The following is a 25,772-nucleotide window of genomic DNA, read 5'->3' on the forward strand; positions in this document are numbered from 1 at the left end:
ATAGGAAGGGTCAGATGCAACAGTGTAGCTTCACCTGGGAAGGAATATCTTGACATGCTCTACATTACTGGACTTCTAGAAATTTCAGAGGTAGAGGCAAATGACTTACAAATAAGTCTAGAGTAGTTGCTACTTTTTGTGCATTAGGTCCAATCAGTATATTAATTATCAATGTAATAGACCAGTATGATATCTCAAGGAAGGGAAAGGTCCTTGATCTGTGATTATGATCATTGCAGATTAAATTATATCCTGATGTTAGACAGTAAAGGTATATTGCTAGACTTGCCAAATGAAAGCAAACTGTTTCTGGTGGGTCTTATGGACCAGTATGGAAAAAAGGGCATTTGTCAGATCAATAGCTATAGACTATTGATCCCTTATTGGTTCAACATATAAATTTAGGAGAGATAAAATCAACTCTTAACAACCCTCATGTTCATAAAGCATTCTTTCAGTGTAACCTTTGGCTAAATTCCTATAAAAGTATTATGCATGATAACTCAATGGAGAATTACATTCTCCCTCATTCTGATACGGAGGTTTTTACAATAATGTAACAGGAAAAACTCTTCACTATCAAGAGGTAGTTTCTGCTTCTCCCTCACACATGCCTAAATCAGTACTTTTTAAGCTGTAAAGTGCATTTCCTCATCTGGGGAATCTTGGTAAAATGCTGAACCTGATTCAGTAGACCTACAGTGGGGCCTGAGATTCTGTATCTAACAAGCTCCCAGATGATGATGATGATGATGGTGGCGGTTGTGGTGGTGATGATCTGAGGACCACACTCTGAGTAGCAAGGATACAGTTTCTTCTACAAGTCATGGATCAGAAATTAAGTCATCTGGAAAAAAAGAAACTTAACAAACAAAATAATTGCCTCAGGAAAAGACTGTACCAGGTACTTTTAACTGTTGATGTTACGTAGATGAAATCATGTGAAAAAGGTTTCCATTATGACCTGACATCATCACCATGGGCACCTGTCAGGTATTTCCATTTCTTTGAGCCCTGTTGTAAACGACTTTCTGAAGGAGGATTCATTAACCCAAGAGCAGCAGAACAAGGTTTAACTTCTGATAGACATGTGAGAGCTCATTCTTTCCTTATCTACCCCCAAACCTCAATTTAATAGGCTAGAGTTGAACGAAATATGATGAAACACTCTTTAAATAGTGTATTATTCTGAGACCTCAGAATAAAAATATTCTACATAAATATCCTAAAATCAGTTATAAATGAATATAATAGTTTCTATAAAAATAGTATTTCCTGCTACCTCATGACACTTCCTCCATGCTCCATGCAGACTACAACTGGAGTGTTTTCTATGTATTGCCTCAGAGAGGCGGATATCATCATAAAAGTATTGACAACAAGAATCAAATTCTTGGCCTTGAAGTTTCAAGTCCAAGGACCAGTCATTATTTGGAAGAGTTGGAAGAACAGTATATCATTCAGAGTCAAGGCCTAGAGCTGAGTACAAAGACACACTGTGCCCTGCCTCTCCCACCTTTCATCCCACCCCCAGGACAATGTCTCAGAACAAATGCCCCGATATCCTCTAGGTAGTCCTGAACCTAGCAGGGCACAGGATCACAGGAATTGGCAGATGGTGTGGCTAGGCAAAGGACTTAAAGACAGTCTCACTGGTTTCTATGATCTCCAAAGGGTGGAAACTAACATATGAGTACCTCTCACTTAAGATAGGAAGAATTGGGGCGCCTGGGTGGCTCAGTCAGTTAAGCATCCAACTTTAGCTCAGGTCATGATCTCATGGTTCATGAGTTCGAGCCCCGCATCAGGGTCTGTGCTGACAGCTCAGAGCCTGGAGCCTGCTTCAGCATCTGTGTCTCCCCTCTCCCTCTGCCCCTTCCCGGCTCATGCTCTGTGTTTCTCAAACCTGAATAAACGTTAAAAAAAAAAAAAAGATAGGAAGGGTGCCTGGGTGGCTTGGTTGGTTAAGCGTCCGACTTCGGCTCAGGTCATGATCTCACGGTCCGTGGGTTCAAGGCCTGCGTTGGGCTCTGTGCTGACAGCTCGGAGCCTGGAGCCTGTTTCAGATTCTGTGTCTCCCTCTCTCTGTGACCCTCCCCCATTCATGCTCTGTCTCTCTCTGTCTCAAAAATAAATAAACGTTAAAAAAAAATTAAAAAAAAAAAAAGATAGGAAGAATAGACTATTTCCTGGGCACTTAAGAGAAGAGTGGAATTAACTATGAATGAGAACGCGGAATGAGAGAGATGGATGAGCAATCCACATGGACAGAGGATATGTGACCAACTGAGGACCAGGAAAGTCAGAGTACTTCTGGGCAGATGGCAACACAGGCAGATGACAACAGAGGACCAGACGCCTGACCTCTCCAAGCTTCATCGCTCCCTCTCCAAACACATTTCCAAGGAGAACAAGATTAAGTCTCTTCCACAGACAAAAAGGGAATTTGTAAAAGAAATTAAACTCAACTCAGAATCTCAAAGGAAGTTGTCATTTGCACTGATTCTACAAGGATTCATAATCAATTAATGTGTTATCTCTTTAGATTTTGCACTGATATTCCAACATCTAATGGTATGCTGTACATAAACCGTGGACTCTGTAACCATTTGATACAATCCATGTATTTCCTTGGTTCTGTTTGGACCACTAAGTAAGGCCACAGCTTTCCCATGACACTCTCCAGTATGATCGCCACTAGCCTCCTGTGGCTACTGAGGAAATGTGTCTGCATTGAGAAGCAAATCTGTACCCGATTTTGAAGATTTACTATGACACAAGAATGTAAAATATCATACTAATATTTTTTTAATCATTGCACACTGATAATAGTTTGGACATGTTTTATAGAAACAAAATATTTATTGATATAAATATAAACTATTATATAAAATGAATAAAATATAAAATTATAAATATAAATTATTACATAAAATATAATAAAAATATCGTATTAATCTGAATTTCACTTTTCTTTTTTACTTCTTAAAACTGTGCTTGCTAGGAAATTTAAAATTTCATATGTGACTCACATTAGACTTCTATTGTACAAATGCTGACCGACGTCCTCATTCATGTTGATCTTTGGTTTCACCTGAGTAGATACTATCACTGCTTAATGTTTTCCATATGGAAAAAAAATTACAATTGCAATTAATTTTTCCATATGGGCACTGCAATGATTATATAATGGTGATGTCTAACATTTCCTGACAGTGTGTACTAGAAATTACATAAAAAATGGCTTATATCTCATTTCCTAATAATCGGGAATGATCACTTGGTCTGAAATTTTTACAAAAAGGAACAGATTTTCTTTAAAGTATTTAAGCCCCCACCAACAATACCTCTGATATTTTCTTAAAAATGCTTGGTGACTAAATAAATATAATTAAGATGCGCTCCCAAGTGAAACTGAAATCAAAATGATGAGAAAAATATTCTCAGTTTTCAACTTTGATTACATTTATCTACTTCATAATCTTACACAACATGAAGTGATATGTTAAACATAGGATGATTTGGCAAGGGTTTGTTTACAAAGGGACTATTTTTTAAAGTATAGGGTAACTGCACAGAGAGTGCATTAATCAAGGGCAGGAAGCACCTGAGATTTTACACCTGTAGTCCTGAAGTTGGCTATTTAGAAAGGAGCTGTGACCTTCATTTAGGGATGTAGCCAGTTCCAGGGAAACTGTTGGAGATGAAGCAGAAGAATGAAATCTTCTGATTTCACTCTCCCCAAATTCTACAATTTGTTATTAAGCTTCCCCATTGGCCAAGCCCAAGTGTGATCTGGAGGGCATGGGAGCCTTGTCGATGCCAATGCATGGTGATCAGCTCCCAGAGTGTACAGTAGATAGAGAACAGCGGAGAGTAAATTAGTAGGGGAATAGGGAAGATGTATGGTACTCACTGTATAGTGAGTATAGTGAGATGTTTAGTAACAGCCATGAGCCAGGTGCTGCTAAGTCTATCAGTGGGGATGCTAGGTGGGAGGGAGAGTGCAAAGAGATATCATAAGGCATGGAGAATCTGAAGAAGGGAGATCATAAGGTGAAAATAGCTAAGAAAGATGATCTTTTTTTTCTTTTTTCTTTTTCTTCTTCCTTTTTTTTTTTTTTTTTTTAAACACTACTTAAGGGGCACCTAGGTGACTGAGTTGGTTAATCCTCTGGCTCTTTTTTGGGTCAAGTCATGATCTCACAGTTGTGGGATAGAGCCCGGAGTGGGTCCTGCTTCGGATTTTCTATCTGCCGGTCCCCTGCCTGCTCTCTCTTTCTCTCAAAAGGAATTAAAACAAAAACAAAGTTAAAAAAAATTAACACTTCTCTCAAGCACACATTGTGCTAATTGGAGACCAAAGGGATAGAGACAGTTTTGGTCACATGGGGAAGATAGGTAAACACATAATGAATTTTAAAAGTTTAGACTTGTATGCAAATTTCACAGTACATTTGAGGAGTTAGATATACATAGGATTCGTTTGTTTGTTTCATTTATTCAAAGAGTACTTTCTGAGTCCTGCTACATTGTGCCAGAAGGTGGAGAAACGCAGGGAAAAGGCGTAATCATTGTCATAAAGAAGTCACAGTCTGTGGGAGAAGCTTCCACAGCAGTGACTCAGGAAGCAAAATGGAGCTCCGAGGGCAGGGAGGGATGATAGGGCCTGGAGGGCTCAGACAATGAGGACTGTATAATTAGCTATTACCTGAGCAAAAAAGCTAAGGCTATGGGTGACAACAGAAGACGCTGGAAAAGAATGCAGCGCACAGGTTTGAAGGACTTTTTACTATGACAATCCAAATTGCTTTTGGTAGACACATGGGGACATTCATTTTTCCTGCAGCATCAGTTTTATTAAAATAATCTGAAGTTTAAAAGCACACCCACTTTTTTTTTTTTTTAATTTTTTTAATGTTTATTTATTTTTGAGACAGAGAAAGAGCATGAACGAGGGAGGGTCAGAGAGAGAGGGAGACACAGAATCTGAAGCAGGCTCCAGTCTCCGAGCTGTCAGCACAGAGCCCGACGCGGGGCTCAAACTCATGGACTGTGAGATCATGACCTGAGCGGAAGTCGGCCGCTTAACCAACTGAGCCACCCAGGCGCCCCCACACCCACTTTCTTAAAATACGGATGTATTATATAGAATGCCGTGGCATGCGAATCAGGAAATTATGGCAGGAAACGAAATTCCACAGCTGGGCCTGTAGGTGGCTTTGGCTCTCTCTCCGGAAGACCCTGGGGCTGGAGTTCAGGATCCTTAGCTCTCAGGTTCTAGGGCAGGTGGAGAAAATTTTAAGTGTTCAAGAAACGTGTTAAGTGTTAGGTACAGGGACTAGGGAGAGATTGTGGTGCAGGGAACTAGGAGTCTGTGCTCTCCTCTGCTCTCTGCACCTCTCATCAGTCCTCAAAGACCCTCCACACGGTGCCCCTTCGCCACCACGCAACGCCAGCCCCCGGCGCCTCGTTGCCAGGACAACCCTCTTCCGCCCGGCGCCTCCGCAGCCTTCCTGCTAAAGGCTTAGAGGACGCTGCGTGCGTCTGACGTCACTGCGCGGCGCGGTCAGATCTGGGGACCGCGCGAAGCCTCGTTTTCCCGAGCCCGGGCGGTCGGTGACGCGAGTGGGGTAGTTGGCCGAGCGGGCGCAGGGCGAAAGTGCCAGCCATCGCCGCGGGAGAGAGGCGCGGTAGGATCGGGTACGGGGTGCCGTGGGCCAGGGGTGCGGGGATCCCGCCGTGCCTCCCGCCCCGTCTCCGCCCTGCAGGCTTCCGGGCTGGCCTGTCTCTAGGGCCGCCGGACTCGTTGCTAAGGACCTTGAAGCTGCCGAGCGCCGAGAGCGCACCCTTCCTTTCCCGGGGTCAGGCTTTGGCGGAAAGTAGCCCGCCCTTCCTCCCAGCTCCCCGGCTCCTTAAAACAAAACAAAAAAGCCAAAAAACCCCAAAAACACTCAACTCTGTTTTTCTGGATTTTTTTCCTACACGTCCTCCTGATTTTCCAACTTTGATACCACTCTGTCCCTGAACGGGTCTTAAGTGTTTGGAAGAGTGTGGTGTTAGAGAGGAAGAGGGTAGGAAAATGGAAAGCAAATTTAAGACCCTTAATATTGGCCCTGTGGATTTATGGTAAAAAGGGATTGAGATAGGTGGATATTGGGCTCTGTGGCTGCACTCTGGAATTTGAAGGAGCTTTAGAGATGGGTCACGGCTTCTTCAGTGGGATGCCTGTCACTTCTGGAACTTTCTGAACAACGGATGAGAGAGTAGGAAAAAAAGGTGGCCTCTGCCCCTTGAGAATTTAGCAAGCCTTTTAGTGCGGTGGTCTCAAAGCGTGGTCCCGGAAGAAAGTGCATATAGGGAAAGAAATAGGATATGTGAGCTGTCCAAAACAATGAAAACCAAAGTGTGCTTTTCCTAGCACTGACACGGATGTCTATGGCCCCTTTCGGATGATCCGCGGCACCTAAGGAGACGAAAGGGAAAATGAGGGTTCTGCTGTTGGGGCCCTGCTTGATTTGCTTGCTCTCTGGTATTATGACATAGTTTAGATGTTTGGGTCAAGGGGATTCTAGTGCCTGTTTAGAATCTTTCTATTGTTTTGTAAAAGAATGAGAGGTGACTGCGATAATATTTGTAGCAGGAAACAGTCCTTACCTTTTCACTTCCTTCCACCATTATTACCTCTTTACACCACCCTCCTCATGTTATTTAATGAAAAAATACTTAAAAGAGTTGTTGAGTGTAAGATGAATTAAGTCTTTTTTCTTTTACAAACAACTCATGTTCCGGTTTTGTTGTCAGTGGTATGCTCCCAGATGGGCATCTTTTTAAAAAATCCAGCAGACTTAATTTGTAAGGTAAAGGTGGATTCTTTTAATAATAGGTGAAAAATAATTGTTTTGGAAAACAAGTCTCTAGGGTGTTTTGAAAGTGAACGCAGAAATGTTTGCATCGTGTATGTGTGTTTTGAAATGACTGCTGAAATTTACCTAAGTATATTATACATAAAAACTGCCCTGTATGTGTAAAACCTTTGGAGGCTCAATTTTCTGGCATGTTTCAAAGTTTTTCAAAATGAAGAGTTTCAGCGGCTCTTTGAATTCATTCAAAATATAACGCAGCACCTTCTTGCAGGTACCTTTCAGGAACATCTTTTTCACATGAAAGAAGATAGAAATTTAGTTGTTCCTACACAAACTTTTGTAGATTTGGTAGGTAGTGTTGAAAACTATGCATCATGGTTTGATGTGTCCAACTCTGCTCTTTTTGTGTTTGTGGGTAGGATCTTTGTGATGCCTCATTTTCAGCTGTGACAGCTATTACAATTTATGATCAAAAGAAATATTAATTCATTAGTCTTCATCAACATTAAAAGCAGTTACTGTAATTGTCCCCAATTATAGAGTTGAAGAAACAGAGACACAGATTGATTGATTGATTGATTGATACATACATATATGCATACATACATACAGAAACTTAGATCATGCTGTTCCCATCAGGAAATTCTCAAAACTGAGACCTGGCATGATAGTAAATACTTGTTGAATATTCACTGAAGTGCAGTGTTAGGTCGAAATATTTAAAGCCTGGCTTATCTTGACTTAGAATATTATCTGACAAATTTAATGAGCCATTAATTACCATAATTCTGGTAAATGCCTTAAGAATGAAAGTGAAGTGTGATATTGGGAAGCAAGTCATCTGCTGGTAGTAAGATGAGGAAATTAGGTGAATGAAAATTGTTCTGTTTATGAAACGATCTTACATTTAATTTATCTTTGCAAGGCACTTGGATGTGGTCACATCATGTTTGAACTATCTTGGGGCTGAGTTAACGGAGTTTTGTCCTCCTTGTGAAGAATTCTAATTTGGCAAGTGGATTAAAATCATCTCATGAGGAATCACTTGCCAAAGCATCAATGTTTATCCTGAAGAAGAGAAAACGAAGGAGTCTGTGTCTCCAATATTTGAAAAACTCATTTGGAAGTGGAAGAAGATTTCATCTATGTTGCCTTAAAGGAAGATCTTACAGTGTAGTTGAGGAGTAGTTATATGCGTGTGTGTGTGTGTGTATGCGTATGTATGTATGTATGTGTATGTGTATATGTATATATGTGTATATGTGTATATATGTATATACACACATTTTATTTTTTTTATTTTTTTATTTTATTATTATTATTTTTTAACGTTTATTTATTTTTGAGACAGAGAGAGACAGAGCATGAATGGGGGAGGGTCAGAGAGAGGGAGACACAGAATCTGAAACAGGCTCCAGGCTCTGAGCTGTCAGCACAGAGCCCGACGCAGGGCTCAAACTCACGGACCACGAAATCATGACCTGAGCCGAAGTCGGCCACCTAACCGACTGAGCCACCCAGGCGCCCCTATACACACATATTTTAAACTTTATTTTGAGAGAGAGCATGCACACGTGTGGGGGGAGGGGCAGAGAGAGAAGGAGAGAGAGAATCCCAAGCAGGCTCTGAGAGGAGTCTGCTGTGGTGCTCGAACCCAGGAACTCTGAGATTATGACCTGAGCCAAAATCAGAAGTCCAACACTTAATTGACTGAGCCACCCAGGCACCCCAGGGTAGTTATCTATTTAATAGCAATTCTAAAGGCTTAGAGTGGGAAATGCTCTAGTGGAAGAATGACTAGAGTGCTGTGCAGTGAGGGAGTGGAATAATCAAGTAGAAATAAGGAGAGAGTGCAGAAATCAAGAGTGCCATGGACGTACACATTTGAGAAACAGGAGATCAGGAAAGGCCGCGTGGAATTTGGGACTGGAGCCAGACCTAGAAATACCAGCAGGCAGTTGGGTATATGAATCCAGGTGCGTGTGGTGGATTGCTTGGTAGACATAGGAGTTTATGATCAGGCAGAAAATCATCACTGGGAACTAGAGTCCTCCCATTAGCGGAAAAGAGGAAAGCGTGGAAGAGGGAGAAGTGAACCATCGCTGGCTGGTTGAGCAACTTGATATAATGCCTTCTTTACTCCTCAGTAACAGCCTGTATAGGCTTGTATTATCCTCCGCTTTTAAAATGTCTGGAAATCCAGGCTTGGGGAGATTAAATGATCTACCTAATTCATAAACCTGGTAATCGGTAGAGATGAGGGTGTAGACCCAGATCTGAGCCTAAAGCGGCTTCCGCCTCATCACACCACATTGATTACATCTGTAAGAAGTGAAGGAAAAGAAGATAGCAGTGCTCTTAAGTCTTTTAGCCTGAGGGACCAGAAAATTGGTGGTACCTTGAATTAACAAGAGGTCCATAACTTCAGTGTGATAACCGTAGTTTTGGTTATGTTCAGGTTAAGGAGCTTCAGTCCCTTGACTAGGAGAGGTCATTATGTCTTGAAAAGTCGGACTTGATATGCAGGTGTTAGCACTTGGGCCTTTGGAAATACAGAGACCAGAGAAGATAGAGACGCCAGGGGATGTGCCAACCTCTTACTCCTTTCAGAAATCCAGTCCATGTTTTCTGACTATAGCCAGAGGTCTGCAGTTGAGTTTCTAAAAGCTTATTTTTACAGTTTGAATGGGAAAAAATGTTTATTTTATTTATCTTATTTTTTTACAGATTGTTTTTCATTTACTGTTATTGATACTGAAGTTGACATAATTTTGTATTTTTTCATTGGTCTTTGGGGTATTTTGCTCCATGCCATATCTTTTTTGTGTGTCTTTTACTGTATTATTTACTCTGTTCTGTTTTGGTCTTTATGTTGTTAATGCATCTCTTACTCCCCAAATTCTGAAATCAAGTTGCATTTAACTGCAGGCGTGAAAGGGAAGCAATGCAGAAATCAGAGTGCCACGGAGGCGTTCAGCTGAGAAACAGAGGGGCAGGTACAGAACATTGCTTTTTAAATGAAGAGGTGAATCGGGTTAGTGACACATTCTGTTACACAGATGGATAAGAGTGAACTTTATCTCTTCCACCTCTTTTGTTGTTGTTGATCTTCCGTTTTTTCCAGATAACTGTGATCAAAGGACATCATCGAGCATACAAATAAAACATAGGACTACAGTTCAACAAGGCAAATCCTCATCATCAACCAGTTCCCCAGAGTCCGCAAGAAAATCTCATCCTCGACCAAGTGATAAACTTAACCCTAAGACAATTAACCCGGTAGGCACAAAAGACAGTCAGGACTGCCTTGTAGGCATTGTTTTGTTTTGTTTTGTTACATTTAGGCTAGTGATGAAGGGCATATGGTAATCATGATGAAGAATGGAAATAATGATGATGGGAGTGTGGAAATGAGAAGGTGTCAAATGGGGAATAGGCAGTTGTGGCGTATCCTGTCACATTCATGGAGCAGTACTGTAGAGTGTAAGATGAATTGCATATCAGCTTTATTTTTTATTTTCTTTAGTTCTGCTGCTTCCTAATGTCAGTGAGTAAACTTGTATTTAATTGACGTGGGAGGAACCACATGCTTCCACAGTGGCATGAACATCCCTATTTTGCTTTGATTTATAAATTAGCTCCCCAGGAAATGCCTCTATAGTACCAGCCTCCCTTTGCCTTCTGACAGCAGTTTAACCACATTCCACAAATAGGAGATTTACGCGCATGAAAGAGGATAATCGTTAAGTGTGTAGATCACTGAATTATCCAGAAAGTGGGCACACGTGTGCTACAACACCAGGCAGTGTGTGGCCCAACCTTGCGTAGGGTAAGATGATCCTGGTTTCAGCCTTTAAAGGGGATTATGAGAATGGCTGAGACACTGATTTTGATGGCGGGTAAAACATAGAAAGGGTACGATGAACTGGCCAAGGGCAGGAGATTTTCTGACTTTCCAAGTGAAAAATTGTGTCAGCATATGTGTTGCTTTGCTTCTTTCTGTAAACTGCACAGTGTCAGAGGAGTGGGACTCCCGGAGAATGCCCTCCTCTCTCCTTGCTCTTGCTTCTTTTTCCCACGTTTAATTGAGAGATTCATGGTGACACTTCTGTTCTCTTCCTCTCTTTGGGGAAAGAACTTTGTAAAGCAGTAATATTTAGTGGCCCTAACCTTAAATTTTATTGCTAATTAAGGAAAGTTTGGGGAAATAATGACTTGACCTGAGAATAGAGGATATTAGACAAGACCATGTCAAAGATCTGTAAAAGCTACCAAACCAGAGTAAGTCAGTCAGAAGTCAGGACAGAAGTCACCATTAGGGAAAAAGGTGGTTAGTGACTGGGACGAGGCACGGCAGAGGTTCCTAGGGTGCCGGTCACATTCAGGTTTTCCATACCTGCATGTTGTTACCCCACTGTTTTGGAGAATTCACCGGTCTACGTACCTATAATTTATACACTTCAATGTGTGTAAATTTTGAGCACTTCACTTGGATCAAAAATTACATGTGTTGAAACTCAGTATAGTGAAGTATATTTAATGTTGATTATTTTACAGTTGAAATCTAGTGTGTGATGATATTGTTAAAAACTGAAGGGACTATAGTTTTTTTCATGGTAATGGAATTTTGGTAAAATTTGGTAAAGATTGATAAAATGAACCCACTGGTAGAAAGAAAAATTGATAATGTGGGACTTGGAAGATAAAGCTATGATTATCTCTAAAAGGAGTTACAAATTAAAGGAAAAGAATGGAATGGCTTAGAATTTCAATCAGAAATTTTGTCTTGGTGGTGGTTTTGGATATTTAGGGATTATTTACATGATCTGTAGGTCCAAAAAATAAAATCAGTTCCTAATAGGTGGTAGAACTAAAAAAGTGTTTGTAGTCCTAATTTGTCTTAATTTCCCCCCCCACTTCAACGAACACTTTTTCAAGTTTCCTTATCTGATATCAATTACTTGAAAACAGTTTTTAAAATAAATTTTTCTTAGTAGGAATTGTAATTAAATGAATGAAACATTACTATTTCTGTGAATTATTATGCAGAATGTGGGTTGAACTTTGTAAATGAATCTCCTATTATAGTATTATGTGTCAATGACATTTCATCTGTGTGTTGTAACTTCAAACATGTGTTTTTCCAGAGGAAAAAAGGCTAATTCTAAACTTATACCCTTAAATATATTTTTAAATTACTGCAAGTGATTGAAAAATAATTTTATCTAGTTGTATCTTTAAAAAAGATTAGTCCATTTATATTTTATAATTTAGACAACTATATTTATTTGATTATGTTCAAAGTACTGTGTGATGAAATATTAACTTTTTGTGCCTAAATTGTCTAAGGATCAACTGCATTGAAATCATGTATGCTGTGATTATTTAACCATTGTGATTGATCATCTCTTAAATGATCTTTGGGAATAGATACAGAGTTAATTTATTCTTTTGTTTTTTAACTTTTTTTTTTTTTTTTGATGTTTATTTATTTTTGAGAGAGAGAGCGCGAGCAGGGGAGGGGCAGAGAGAGAGGGAGACAGAGGATCCTAAGCGGGCTCCGTGCTGAGGGCGGAGAGCCCCATGTGGGGCTTGAACTCACAAACCATGAGACCCTGACATGAGCCAAAGTCGGACACTTAACTAACGGAGCCACCCAGTCACCCCCAGAATTAATTGATTCGTAAGATAATATGTGGACAAAGTTGTGAAGTTATATATCTAAGCAAACACATCTGAGCACATGTTCGTGGGAGCCTTGCACCACCTTCAGCTCTGTCATTCCTGCCAATCGTAAGCCTTTGTTTTTTGTAGAAGCGTGAAACCATTTGGGAGAGATTACAGGTTCTGGACCCTCCAGACCGTCCATATTTGACTGGAGGACAAGTAGGAGATGCGCTGGCGACTGAAGACAATTCTGCTTTCCCTGTACCTAACACTTCTTCCCCATGTAGCCCTCACCTTGAGAGCTCACAGTGGGGGAGGGTAGAAAGATGTATTATCTTTGTTATATTTATTTATGATGTTCGTATAATAGTATTTGTCTATATTATATATGTGATCCCAGCTCCTTCACGCCTTCGGAAACAAGTTAGGGGCTAAAAAGAAAGACACAGCTTGTGGCTGTGGTTGTGGGTCCAGTACTGAGGGGACCGATCGTTTTCCTCAGGTGTGTTGCCGAGTCGAGTGATGCACTTGATACCAGCATCGTGGGTGAAAAGTCAGGATGTCCCTTTGCCTCTGACCTCAGCAGGATGAAAATCGGGCAGCTATCACAGAGTGGAGGTGATGGTATACTTACTGCATTCCTGTCGTCTTTTTCTTTCAGTTTGGTGAACAGTCCCGAGCCCCTTCTGCATTTGCGGCTATTTACTCTAAAGGAGGTATTCCTTGCAGGTAAATCAGTACGGATGATAACTGACCAGATTATTCAAAATAACTGAGTCAAATCAATAACAGTATTTAGTTTAAATGTATTGAAAATTTTATATACTAGGAGGTTGCAGTAAAGGTGACTTATTTACACTTTGGCTGTTGGACTGGGGTAGATCGTGAGACATTGTTGAAGAAAATCATTTCAGTTCCAAAATAGAATTACAAATAGATCTGTAATTTAAGAAATGGAATTAACCAGTTTCTGAAACAATATAAGCATTCATAGCCTCTGGCGAGTTGCAAATAAATAGTCTGAAACTGAAAGTTTACAATTGAATGGGATTGTTTCATTAGTTTTTTGTTTGTTGTTGTTGTTTTGGTTTTTTTTTAATGGAGATTATTTTTTCTTATTTTATTTTTTATTTTTTAAAATTTATGCCCAAATTAGTTAGCATATAGTGCAACAATGATTTCAGGACTAGATTCCTTGGTGCCCCTTACCCCTTTAGCCCGTCCCCTCTCCCACAACCCCTCCAGCAACCCTCAGTTTGTTCTCCATATTTATGAGTCTCTTCTGTTTTGTACCCCTCCAGGTTTTTATATTATTTTTGTTTCCCTTCCCTTATGTTCATCTGTTTTGTCTCTTAAAGTCCTTATATGACTGAAGTCGTATGGTTTTTGTCTTTCTCTGACTAATTTCACTTAGCATAATACCCTGTTTCATTAGTTTTTGAAATGACATTTGAAAAATTTCAAAAAGTTGTATTTATTGAAATTATATTTATTAATGAGTACATACGGTAGTTCTTCCTCACTTTTGATACAGTTTTTGCCACCTTTTGTGAGAGACATCAGAAGTGTTTTAAAGAAAACGATATAGTTACTGATAGAATGATACCATTTTAAGATTTCACTACCAAGAAACATTTCTTTCTTCTAAGTGTATCCAGTTTTAGCCTGTTCTAGGTGATGGGAAATGTCATTTTCATTGTGGGAAGAATAACCACGACATTGTTTTTGTTGTTTTCTAAAATTCAAGAAATGTAGTGTTTTGTGTTTTTTTTTTTAATGTTTATTTATTTTTGAGAGAGAGAGTGAGACAGAGTGTGAGTGGGGGAGGGCCAGAGAGAGGGAGACACAGAATCGGAAGCAGGCTCCAGGCTCTGAGCTGTCAGCACAGAGCCCGACATGGGGCTCGAACTCATGGACAGTGAGATCATGACCTGAGCTGAAGTCGGACGCCCAACCGACTGAGCCACCCAGGTGCCCCGAAATGTAGTTTTTAATGGTATTTGCAGATTTGGAGAAATGAGCTCAAGAGGCATTCCTCACTTTATTGTTATTATTTTTTTATTTTATTCTGAGTCAAAACCATATTTACATATTCTTACACCCCCCCCTCCACTCTAAGCAATCATGGTTGCTAAAATTGTAAAAATGTTACCGAGGCCTCTTGCTATTAAGAAAATAACACTAAAAAAGGTGTCAAGAAGTTGAGAACATTACAAAAGGGTGAAGAAACATTTGAGCGTCTTGAGTAAGTTCACTGTCATGGTTATGATGAGGGTTCTCTTGATGTATTTATATATCAAAACCAGTGTCAAATGTTACACTTCATAACCATGTACAGTTTGTTGCACGTTGGTTAAGACTCAGTAAAGCTGTTAATAAAAAATAATTTTTTTTTAAAGCAACAGCAGCAGCAGTGACCAATTCAAGGGGCTACCATTTTGTAACCCTGCATGGGCTGTTTCACCTCCTGGCCTCTGTTTTCTTTTGTGTAACAGAGGGGAAATCTGGCTTGTATTTAGATCATGAGGGTTAAAGAATCTGTATCTGAAAAATAATGTTCCATATAAAACACGTTACTGTTTCTAATTATCACATTTCTTTGTTTGCACATTGGTAGGTTACCTATTCTGTTACAATTATGACTTAAACATGTCAAGTGTAGCATTTGTGTTAAGACTCACAGATGGCACCATGCTTGAACTCCCAACACTGTAGGCTGAACACATGTGGAGTTTAGTTTTGCCTCGAAACAGTTTTGCTGAAAGGATAGGAGTGGGGGGTTATAGACTTTGCTGTGTGAGATGCCTTGTAATAACGTTGCAAGCCATGATATTCCTACATGTTACAGAATAGTTCTAATATGATTATGTTCTGGAAAGAGTCTGAATGTGTTAGAGAATTAGTGTTTAATATATAATTACATTGTCCGTGTTGCGTTTACCAGTGTTTGTTATTTTAGATTGGTCCATGGTTCAGTGAAACACAGACTGCAGTGGGAATGTCCTCCTGAAAATCTTCCATTTGATCCTCTTCTTATTACTTTAGCAGAGGTATGTGTGATTTCCATTTCTCCTGAGTGTTTATGGAAAAAAACACCTTAAAAACTGTATTAAATGTTACTTCACAACGCATCAGTAAATCTTATTTTATGCTTTTGGAATAAGAGCCAAGCGAAAGTCATTAAAACACCAGCGCTCCCTTAGGAACTAATTATGATCAGTATATGTTTATTAGAAACTGATTAATCAGCTTTATAAACAACTTAGTCTACACAGGGATTTGTAGATAAGTAGATGAAATATTCACACTTAATTCCAAAAAAGTACTTGGAATCATATTGAATGAGTCATATCAGGAGAACATCAGTGGTTTAACTTAAACTACATCAGATAGAAATGGGTGGTTGATCTATTTCTATACCACCAGTCATGTTTAACGTGAATGTGATATGTTTTTTAGGGAGCTGATACTAACTACCTAAACATCCTTTTGGAAAATTCTCTGGGCTTTTGCCCACCTGTACATTTTAAGTCGAATGTCAGGGAGATCGTTTTTGTAGAGGATTTTAAGAAAATTTTTCATAGATTCCTTATATTTTTTACCATGTCAGGAAAAAGTTGGCAGAGTATTAGCTTCAAGTGGATCAGTGATCTCTTCTGTGAAATTTATTCCCTTAGAGTCACAAGTTGAGAAATGAACTAGCCAGTTGTCTTATGTTTAAGTTACAGATACTTGTCTTTTTTAAGAGTTAGGATCATTTTTGTTGGTCTTTGTTTTTCTTAATTTATATCTCTGCTTACAAGATTATTTTGGTTTAATAACAGCATATTTTTATGGGTAGCCTATTTTGAAATTCAGTTTTGATCAAAGTCTTTTAAACTTGGTATTAAAAACTTAAAAATGTATCAATGTTTCATTAGTTTAAAAAAATTTTTTAAACCTTTTGTATATGGTAGCAGACCATTTTTTAGATGAATCACAACTGTAGTGACACCTTTGAAAACATGGTCCAATTAGGGGTGCCTGGGTGGCTCAGTTGATTAAACATCCCACTCTTGATTTCGGCTCAGGTCATGATCGCACAGTACGTGAGATCAGATCAGGCCCCGCATCTGGGTCTGGGCTGACCGTGAGGAGCCTGCTTGGGATTCTCTCTCTCTCTTCTGCCCCTCCCCCATGAGCTGGTACACCTGCCCACTCACTCTCTCTCTCAAAAATAAACATTAAAAAAAAAAATGCTCTAGCTAATCACAAAGTGAGGAAGGTGAGGGGAGTTCTTTAATTTGGAGAGTCCCTAAAGGGACTCTGTTTAGTTGAGATTACATAAAGTCAGTGCTTTGAATAATTATTTTCCAAACACCAATGCCTTTATTTCTGTGTTGGGTACATTATTAGCCTTTCCTTCTACTTATTTAATAATGGAAAAGTACTGACAGAACCACCACTATGGAAATCCACCTCTCTTGACCTGATCCCTCATCTCTACAATGGCCAGGAGAGGCACAACCTTAGGGTGATAGAAGCTGTGTTCCAAAGTGGTGCTGCTGTGCTTGGCGGTCCAGGAAAAGAAGTGTTTGATCACTGTTTGGAAGCAGATAGTTTGGTCTAAAGAGCAAATTGGTTGAAAATTAGTATTTTTAGGCATGACTTTGCAGGCAGTTTTACTTATTCACAGATAATAATTAGTCAAACTGATGGAGTATTGCTGTTGCTTTTTTTTGTATTACGTTTTCAAAAAAAGTCAGGTGGCTCTTCTGTCTTGACTCAAAGTGATGGATTAAATCACAAAAGAGTACTATCCAATAGTTTCTGATGCATTTAGGGTGAAAGAAAGGATACGGGTTATTTTCATATATATATATTTTTCAATCTTATTTATTTTTGAGAGAGAGACAGAGTGTGAGCAGGGGAGGAGCGAAGAGAGAGGGAGACACAGAATCTGAAGCAGGCTCCAGGCTCTGAGCTGTCAGCACAGAGCCCAACATGGGGCTTGAACTCATGAACCGTGAGGTCATGACCTAAGCCAAAGTCGGACGCTCAACTGACTGAGCCACTCAGACTCCCCTTCATATTTTTATTTCGCATTCCAATGTTAAAAATGACATTTAAAATCTTACAGTGGTTTTCTGTAAGATTTTCATAGGAAACGATGTTTTTTAAATATCTTAATGTAAAATATTTAAATATGAAGGAAATACAATATTTTAGAAACTCATTAAACAAGTTGTAAAGTCACTGTAAAGGTAGGAGGTCCAATAATTATAAACCATCATTGGCTGATTTTCTGTGCTTGCAGACAGTATTTGGTAGTACACACAAAATGTTTTCAGTATCCTAGTGAGGGTTTCTTTTACGTTTTTTCTTTTTTTTTATTATTTACCTTTCCTCTCTCTTCCTCTCCCCTTTTATTTTCTTCCTCCCTTTCTTTTTCTTTATTTCCTTTATTTTTCCTTGCTTTTCCGTTTCTTTTTCCTGTTCTTTAATGTTCAAAATCTTTTCCTTCCTTCCTGTGGGTAGAAATTCGTCCTGTCCCATGTATGTCCTTTGTTCCACAATTTCTGGGTTTAATTGAAATTGTAATTATTGAAATTATAAATCATGATTAGGAAAACCATAATAAAACTTGATTTTCATTTAGACTAGTAAGAATTCAGTTTTGTTGTTAGTATAACCAGATGCTTAGTAAATCTTTTTTGTTTGCTTGTTTTGTTTTGTTTGTTTTTTGTCTTTGGCAGGGTTTGAGAGAGACTAAACATCCATACACCTTCGTGTCAAAGGAGGGATTTAGAGAATTACTTTTGGTCCAAGGAGCTCCTGAAAAAGCTGTGCCTTTGCTTCCAAGACTGGTTCCTGTGCTAAAGGCGGCTCTGGTATCCTCTATTCCTTTGGACTTTCTGTGGTACATTTAGAATATTTTATGTCTTTTTTTCTTCCAAATTGTATGCAAATGAGTCCTTTACCTGTGATTTTGATGTGTGTGCAAAATTAGGCCATGGTTATTCAGGGACAGATGATTACTTACTTGAAGACACCTGTAGAGGATATCCGAAAGGTAAAAGGGGACATTTTCAGTAATGAGAGAAAGTAAGAAACCTCACATCAGCCTTGCTGCTTGCTGTGATACAGCTAAGCTAATATTTCAGTCAAGCCAGTTTATTTTTTTGCTTCTAGATGGTATAACATTAAAGGTATTTTTTTAGATTCAGGGTTTAGTGGCTTATCTTCTAATTTTGAATGTTCAGTCTTACTTTTTTCTCCACCTGCTTACCCTTTCTTCTTACTTGTCTTTCCTCTTTCCTTTTCTGTCCCTGTACCCCTGACTGTCTAACCCCCCCAGGTACACCTGGATGATGACGTGTTTGCAAGAGGTCTGAATGCTCTCGTGCAGCTAAGTGTCGTCGTTGGTCCTTCTCTGAATGACCATCTGAAACATCTGCTGACAAGTGTAAGTACTGAAAAGATGACAGAGTGCTTGTGTATGCGTATCATGCACTGTCTGTATCTTGTCGTGATCAGTGGCTTCCAATTAGTCGTTAACGGATTCAGAAATCCTAAAAAAAATCTGATTCTTCTTCTTCTTTTTTTAATGTTTATTTAGTTTTGAGAGAGAGAGAGAGAGAGAGAGAGACAGAGAGAGTGAGAGCGAGAGTCGGGGAGGGGACAAAAATTAACGAACAGTACGATGGTCTTATGCCCATGTTGATTAGCACGGATTATAAAGACAGCTCATCCACCCTCCTGTGTAATTGTACATTGCCACAGTCATGTTTTTCATCATTTTCTTTGTTTTTCCTTGTAAGTTTTTAGTGAATCTGTAAACAGTATTCAGGATGAGACGTTTCCCTGTTATGTGTAGCTTAATCCTTAGGACAGATACACACTGGGATACTGGACAGTTAGAAGGACTCGGGAAACTCAAAAAGCTGTTACACGGTTTCAGTTCATTACAGTGAAGGGCTACCAAGTAAAAGCCACAAAGCAAGGAGGTGCACAGAGCAGAGCCCAGGAAGGTCAAAATGTGGAGTCTCCAGTTGACCTCTCTCACACTGGAGTTGGACAGCGCTTGCTTCCTCCAGCCAGAAGTGATATGTGGCAACACAGATGGAGTATTGCCATCCTAAGAAACTCCCCTCAGCGTGGTGTCCCAGGGTTCATATTAGGGTTCTGTCAAGCAAGCATGACTGGCTGCTTGCATGGTCGACCTTAGTCTCCAGCCTCTTCAGAAGCTGAGCTGAGATCATGTGGCCCAAGGGCCCCATGTAAACAAAGACGCTCTTATCTGGCAGGATCGTACCAAGGGCTTAGAGGTTCCCATCCGGGAGCCAGAGACAAGGGCCGATCTTTTCTTTAGGTGGAATTAATCCGTTACTGCACACACTAATAAAAAATTAAAGTCCTTGCTGGAATAACCCACAGCTGGCATTTCTCTGTGTGCATCCTTCTGTAGTTCAGAGTTGAGGCATGTATTTCAGTCATAGTTTCACTGTTTTTTTCTTGGACCAGTCCATTTAGAGAGATCCTAGAACTGGATGTTTAGCTTCTTACTCTGCAGAGAGACCATACACCCCGGGAACACCTGGCAAAGCCTATAGAGAGTAGGGATGGGAGTGAATCTAGCAGGATTGCCATGCTGAGGTTAGGAATAGCGGGAGATGAATTCCCACCAACACCAGGTGTTTGATGGAGAGAAGACACAGTGGGAATAGACTCTCGAAGCTTAATATATGGGAAGCCTTAGGAGAGAAGGAAGAGGATCCTAGCAGGTGTTTGCTTACAACCTTTAGGTCAGCAGGTTGTACCTGACTAGCCACAGGAATTTCACCCTAATATATAAAATGGCTTATTTTAGATTGATTACTCCATTCAGACATTCAACATTTTGACAAATCTGTTGCTCTCTGCCCTTCTGTTTTGTGTTCTGTGCCAAGTAATATGCTGGACACTGGAACTATAATGCTGAACTTGTTTTAACAAATATAGTGGTGTCTATTGCATATAAATTTCAATGAGATATTTTCTAAAAGAAGCCTTGGAATCTAAAACAAATTAAGTGGTGTTTGTGTACTTAACTATACGGTAAGGATTCAATGATTTTATTTCTAGTTAGCATACTCCTTAGTGAAGTTTTACTTATGCCTGTGGTGAATATTGCTACTTTTCCAAGTCATTCTCCCAATCTTATTTTAAAAGCTTTCCAAGAGACTGAGGGATAAGAAATTCAAAGAGCCCATCACCAGTGCATTACAGAAGCTAGAGCAGCATGGTGGGAGTGTAAGTAAAGCCTTATTCCTTAAGTCATGGGTTTTTGTTTGTTTGCTTCTTTGTTTTTTACTTTTATACTATGAAACTGACTGTATGACATCTATTATTTCAACCACAAGTTATCACGTGCAGTTGATATTTTCATTTGAGAGTTCGGAGCTTCCATCTTACATAGGTCACACGGTTTCTAAGCATTGGGATTCGGACCAGATTGTGTTAACACGGCCGTTCACTTCCTCTGCTCTGACTATACCCTCCACGTGGTGCGACTTGACAGGTTTTTTTTCTTTAGTTTGGATGTTCTTGCTTAGACCATTGGAAAATTCAGAAAACAAAAGGATTAATACAGAGAGCTCGTTGAAGAAAGTACTTTTCTTTTTCTTTCATTTCCCATCTTTTCTGTCTAAAAAATTTACAATTTTCCCATCTTCAGAGATTGAAATGAGATTTCCAGATGGCTGCAATATCATGTCTCGAAGTGCATGCTATCTGGAACGTGTGTGCACACGCACACACACAAGGATGAATCAAATTATTCTGACTTGCAAGAATGTGCGGGACTCTCTGGGGGAATCTCATTATATGTGGGGTGTCAAATAACTAGGTTAAGTGAATTTTCATCATTTAAAGCAGTGTTCACATAATCTAGTCTTGGAAATATTTCTGTAAAGCAGTGATCCTATCTTGTTTTGGAGATTATATGTAATCAGATCCTTTTTTTTTTTTTAAGTTTATTTATTTATTTTGAGAGGTTGGGGATGGGGAGCAGAGAGAGAGAATCCCAAGTAGGTTGCACGCTGTCAGCACAGCATGGCTCAAACTCAAGAATCACAAACTGAGCCGAAATCAAGAGCCAAGCGCTCAACCTGCTGAGCCACCCAGGCGCCCCAACGTTTAATCGGATCTTAATGATAGCTTTGCATGGGACTGTTTTAACATTGCAGAACTTAGTTTCATTGCAGCTACTTCCTAAAGGAATTATAAAGGAAATTTGTGTGATCATATACAGTTTTAAAATGTCAGATACGTTAGTTTAAGCTTTGTCTAAGTTACCTAATTTGACCAATTACAGTGACTTTTAAAATTGATTATATTCATTCTGTGATGAATGCCTAGAATAAAGTCTAGGTGGAGCAGGGAAGTCCCTAGACTACTAGGTAACGGATTTCTTTATTGCGTGTGGAGGATTAGCATTCAGACACCTTGTTGAGAGGTACAGAACCATCCCCTAGCCAATCCAGTGTCCTCAGCAGAAGGGAACTTCTTTTTGCTTATAGATGTGCTTCTGAGAATTGGAATGCAAAATTATTTGCCAATTCCTCCCTTGTGAAATGCAAGGAAACGGATGCTAAATAATGATGATACAGCTTCCAATCTGAAACTCTCCCCGGGTGGTTTACACACATCCTGTGGAATCGGGCAAGAAGAAAGGGGCAGGCCCAGCATGTTAGATTTCATGAGTAGGTGTGCGGAGGAGGGCATAGTTTTTGAGTAGATAAACTTCAGACAGAACACATGAGATTTGGAGGAGAACACAGAGGGGTGTACATGCCCAGCCCGCAGCTCCCGAGGCAGACAGCGAGGGAGCTCCGCTTGTTGCCACGCGATGTCGTTGTTTTGAATCTTGCTAATACAGGGTAAAAAAAGATTTTGAAGTTAAGTATTGTTTGCTCCTTCAGACTTTTTCTCTTCTTGTTTTCGACTTCTACTGTCGTGCATAATATTTCAATAATTTGATAATATTTGATCAGAGATTTTCTGTTGGTGTGCTATTAAAAATTGGCCTAATTACCATTATGCTTTTGCTTTCAGTACTTTGTAATCCTCCCTGAAATTAACAAGTGCTCTTCTTTGTCTTCAAAAACCAAATGTTTATATATCTTTCTCCTTTAAATAGTAGAGATGAGTCTTTAAAATTTTTTTTAATGTTTACTTATTTTTGAGAGAGACAGGGACAGAATGCTACTGGGTTAGGGGCAGAGAGAGAGGGAGACACAGAATCCGAAGCAGGCTCCAGGCTCCAGGCTCCGAGCTGTCAGCACAGAGCCCGACGCGGGGCTCGAACTCACGAGCCACGAGATCATGACCTGAGCCGAAGTCAGCTGTTCAGCCGACTGAGCCACCCAGGCGCCCCTGCAGAGATGAGTCTTTAAAAGAATTTTCTCAGTATTACAGTTTCTCGTTTCTTGGGGCTTGTGTGTGCCACAGTGATGGAAACATTCAGCTTCAGGGCAGACAGGAAAGTGAGTTATAGTCACAGTGTCATTTTCTTATAACCGATCAGTTGACTACCTGCCTTAAGTTGCAGTCGGTTATTTTCATCCTAAATCATAGGCACATCTGTCTTGGAAAAGGTACGTACTTGCACACACCCCAATCTTGATCGAACACGTGGGAAGTGATTACCTGTCAGGTACTCAGTTTGAGTACTTTTTAGACATTGTATCCACTTAATCATCACTGCAGCCCTCAGGGGTAGAATTTGTCGCTATCCCCCTTTAAAGACCTAGAAACTGAGGCTCAAAGAAAGAACTAGCCCCAGATTTGACAGTGAAGCGACTGGCAGCAGCTGGATTCATACACTGGTGATCTGGTTCCTAAATAAGTCTCCAGTGAAACGTTTTTTTAAACAGAGGACCACCTATACTGTATTCAACTCAGAAAAAATGTTACACTTCTCATTCCATCATTCTGTTCTCATTCCATTTGGTTTGAGTGTTGGACACTTCTTTAGGCTTGTTCCTACAGGTGTAATTAATGCCTGTTAGGGAACCCTGCATGATACTGATGAAGCTACGTTTTTTTCTGTTGACAGGGAAGCCTTATCATCATCAAATCTAAAATTCCAACATATTGTTCCATATGCTGTTGAAGGAAGGAGCCCACAAAAATCTCCTTACTTCCTGGTGACAGGTGTGAAATGCTGGCCATGGGCACCTATGGTACCTTTTCAGATTCACTTCAGGTTGTTCTTTTGTAAATCACAGCCACCATTCATTCCTTACTAGTTTAAGATGAGTAAACCTAGTTCCACTGAATCATAATAAAAGTTACCCATCAACAGGAAAGAATGGTCAGTGATGGGGAGTTGTTAAAAACAGTTCTACAGTAGTATAATTTTGTGGGGTCGGTTTTTCATATATTTACAGCTTAGTGCAAACAACCATTACTGGGTTTATAGTAGATGCATTTGTATTTATTTTCTAATGCTTTGTATTTATAATATCCCTTTCACACTCAGTTTGTAGCTGTGTGCTTATTTTTAGACATTTTGTCATTTTGTCATTTATCAAAGCTATGGAAATTTAAAGTATGGATAAACATTTGTGAGTTCACTTTTAATTATTGTCTGTACATATGCATCTTACGATGTAGAATCCTTGGAAAAAGTCCATGCCAGAATATTCTAGTTTAAGAATTTTTTTTACATGTGTAAATTCTCTTGTAAGTATGTTGTTTATTACAACTTATTAAAACTGCCTAAACTTTAGGTGTTGGGTTTTATTTAAGTAAATGTCATTTTTGTATCCCGTAGTCTGAAAATACTGAAGATACTCATGTCACGAAGATCTTTAGAAATTAAAATCTGAAAACATTTAAATGCACTCCGTGATTTTGTCGTGCCTGCTTATGTTTAACCATTAATTTAAAAAGCTTTTAAAACATACTTTATAGGCATAGCCTTCAGTGATGGTGTTGTAGATGCTGACCCTGGATCGCTCTACAAGAGAAAGGAATGGAGTGAGAAATAGAAAACCAGAGTACGACTTCCCATCCTGAGGGCAAGAAGAGGCTGTGGGGACATGAGTAGCCACCACACCGAATCCAAAGCAGATTTTCTTTGGGAGGGATGAAGATTGGGGATCACTCCTTTCTGCAGGAGCAGCCGTCTTCGGTCTCAGCAGCGTCAGAGACCACCCTCTCGCTCCTTCTCTCAAATACACGGAGTGATCTCTTTGCGGTTCTCACCTCAGATACAGTCTCACAGCTGGGATGTCAAAGAACACAAGTAATTTCTAAGGAGTCATAAGTGCAGAAATGCCCATCGCCCCCTCAGAGCTCTGGTCCTTCCCAGTCCCCCCGTCTGGGATACTCTTTCCTCAGGTCTCTGCTCCCATCATGTCCGCGGACCACATGAGCTAAAAAACCCGCCGGCCCACTGGTCTTGCTTTTACTCTTCTTCATCGCACCCAGCCCCACCCTGAGGCAAACGTGCACACGACCCGACGGTGCCAAAAGAAGGACATGATATTTTCAATCTGGTACTTAACGCTTGTTGGAATAAAAATACCTGCAACATGGACAGTAGAGTTAGAAACATTTTATTCGCTTTTAGTTTTCCTTTTTGAAATACAAAATGTGCACATTGAGTTTACACAAACACGCGATGGCGGATTTCACTGTACATGTACTGTACTACTCTGAATGTCTACACTGGTGATAGCAGGGCGGCTCTCAACATCCTATCTCTACACCAGAATAGATACCTGATTGAGTGTTGCAAGGACAGTCGCTAATTTCCTCCCACTGTAGCCTCTCGGTCTTTGTGGTATTTCTGCAAAGTAGGGAAGGTGTGTGTATCCTAAGTGATGTTGTGGCCACTTGACAATTTTGGCTTAAGATCATTGAAGAGAATCTGAATTGCTGGAGTGTTACGATGAGCTAAATCATAAGACAGTCCAGATGAATTGCTTAGCATTTATTTTCATCTGTAACGAAGTTTTGGTATGGTAGTTATTGATCAAATGGAGTCACTGATGCTTTCAAAGTGAATTCTGCTTGCTCTTTGTTCCCTGTAGGCCTTGGGGTAGTCCAGGTTTCTTTGTCCCTGAATGGCATGTAATAGAAAGGTGTCTTGAAGGAGTCGAGGGAGAGGGGATGGAGTAGGCCCTCAATGCTGTTAGGGATTACTTGTTACTAAGCATTACCATGTAACTCGAGGACAGATACCCTGACCCTTTGCATATGCCTATAAAC

At 39.9% G+C, this 25,772-nt stretch overlaps 1 protein-coding gene across 6 annotated transcripts; it reads left to right on the forward strand.

Annotated features, from left to right (window-relative positions):
• The first annotated feature begins 5,543 nt into the window (after positions 1-5,543).
• PACRGL (parkin coregulated like) lies at positions 5,544-25,098 on the forward strand. 6 transcript variants are annotated; one of them, XM_049630381.1, is made up of 11 exons: positions 5,544-6,860; positions 7,792-8,037; positions 9,795-9,862; positions 9,991-10,145; positions 13,195-13,262; positions 15,493-15,583; positions 18,269-18,403; positions 18,871-18,978; positions 20,724-20,804; positions 23,611-23,708; positions 24,471-25,098. In XM_049630381.1, exons 3-10 carry the CDS (start codon positions 9,811-9,813, stop codon positions 23,665-23,667), a joined length of 747 nt encoding a protein of 248 aa, XP_049486338.1. In that variant the 5' UTR covers positions 5,544-6,860; positions 7,792-8,037; positions 9,795-9,810; the 3' UTR covers positions 23,668-23,708; positions 24,471-25,098. The 6 variants fall into 6 exon arrangements, with proteins under 6 accessions (XP_049486338.1, XP_049486340.1, XP_049486335.1 ...); XM_049630383.1 differs by lacking the exon at positions 24,471-25,098 and adding an exon at positions 24,331-24,400; XM_049630378.1 differs by lacking the exon at positions 24,471-25,098 and having other exon boundaries at positions 23,611-24,400.
• Positions 25,099-25,772: the final 674 nt, after the last annotated feature.

Source organism: Panthera uncia, chromosome B1 (genome assembly GCF_023721935.1).
Source record: "Panthera uncia isolate 11264 chromosome B1, Puncia_PCG_1.0, whole genome shotgun sequence".
Lineage (NCBI taxonomy): Eukaryota > Metazoa > Chordata > Mammalia > Carnivora > Felidae > Panthera > Panthera uncia.

Bases quoted from the DNA above. Each gene is read 5' to 3' on its own strand.
- PACRGL (XM_049630381.1), top strand. From the start codon at position 9,811: ATGCAGAAATCAGAGTGCCACGGAGGCGTTCAGCTGAGAAACAGAGGG. The intron at 10,146-13,194 runs GTAGGCACAAAA...TTTTTCTTTCAG, and splicing joins ACCCTAAGACAATTAACCCG to TTTGGTGAACAGTCCCGAGC. The intron at 15,584-18,268 runs GTATGTGTGATT...TGTCTTTGGCAG, and splicing joins TTCTTATTACTTTAGCAGAG to GGTTTGAGAGAGACTAAACA.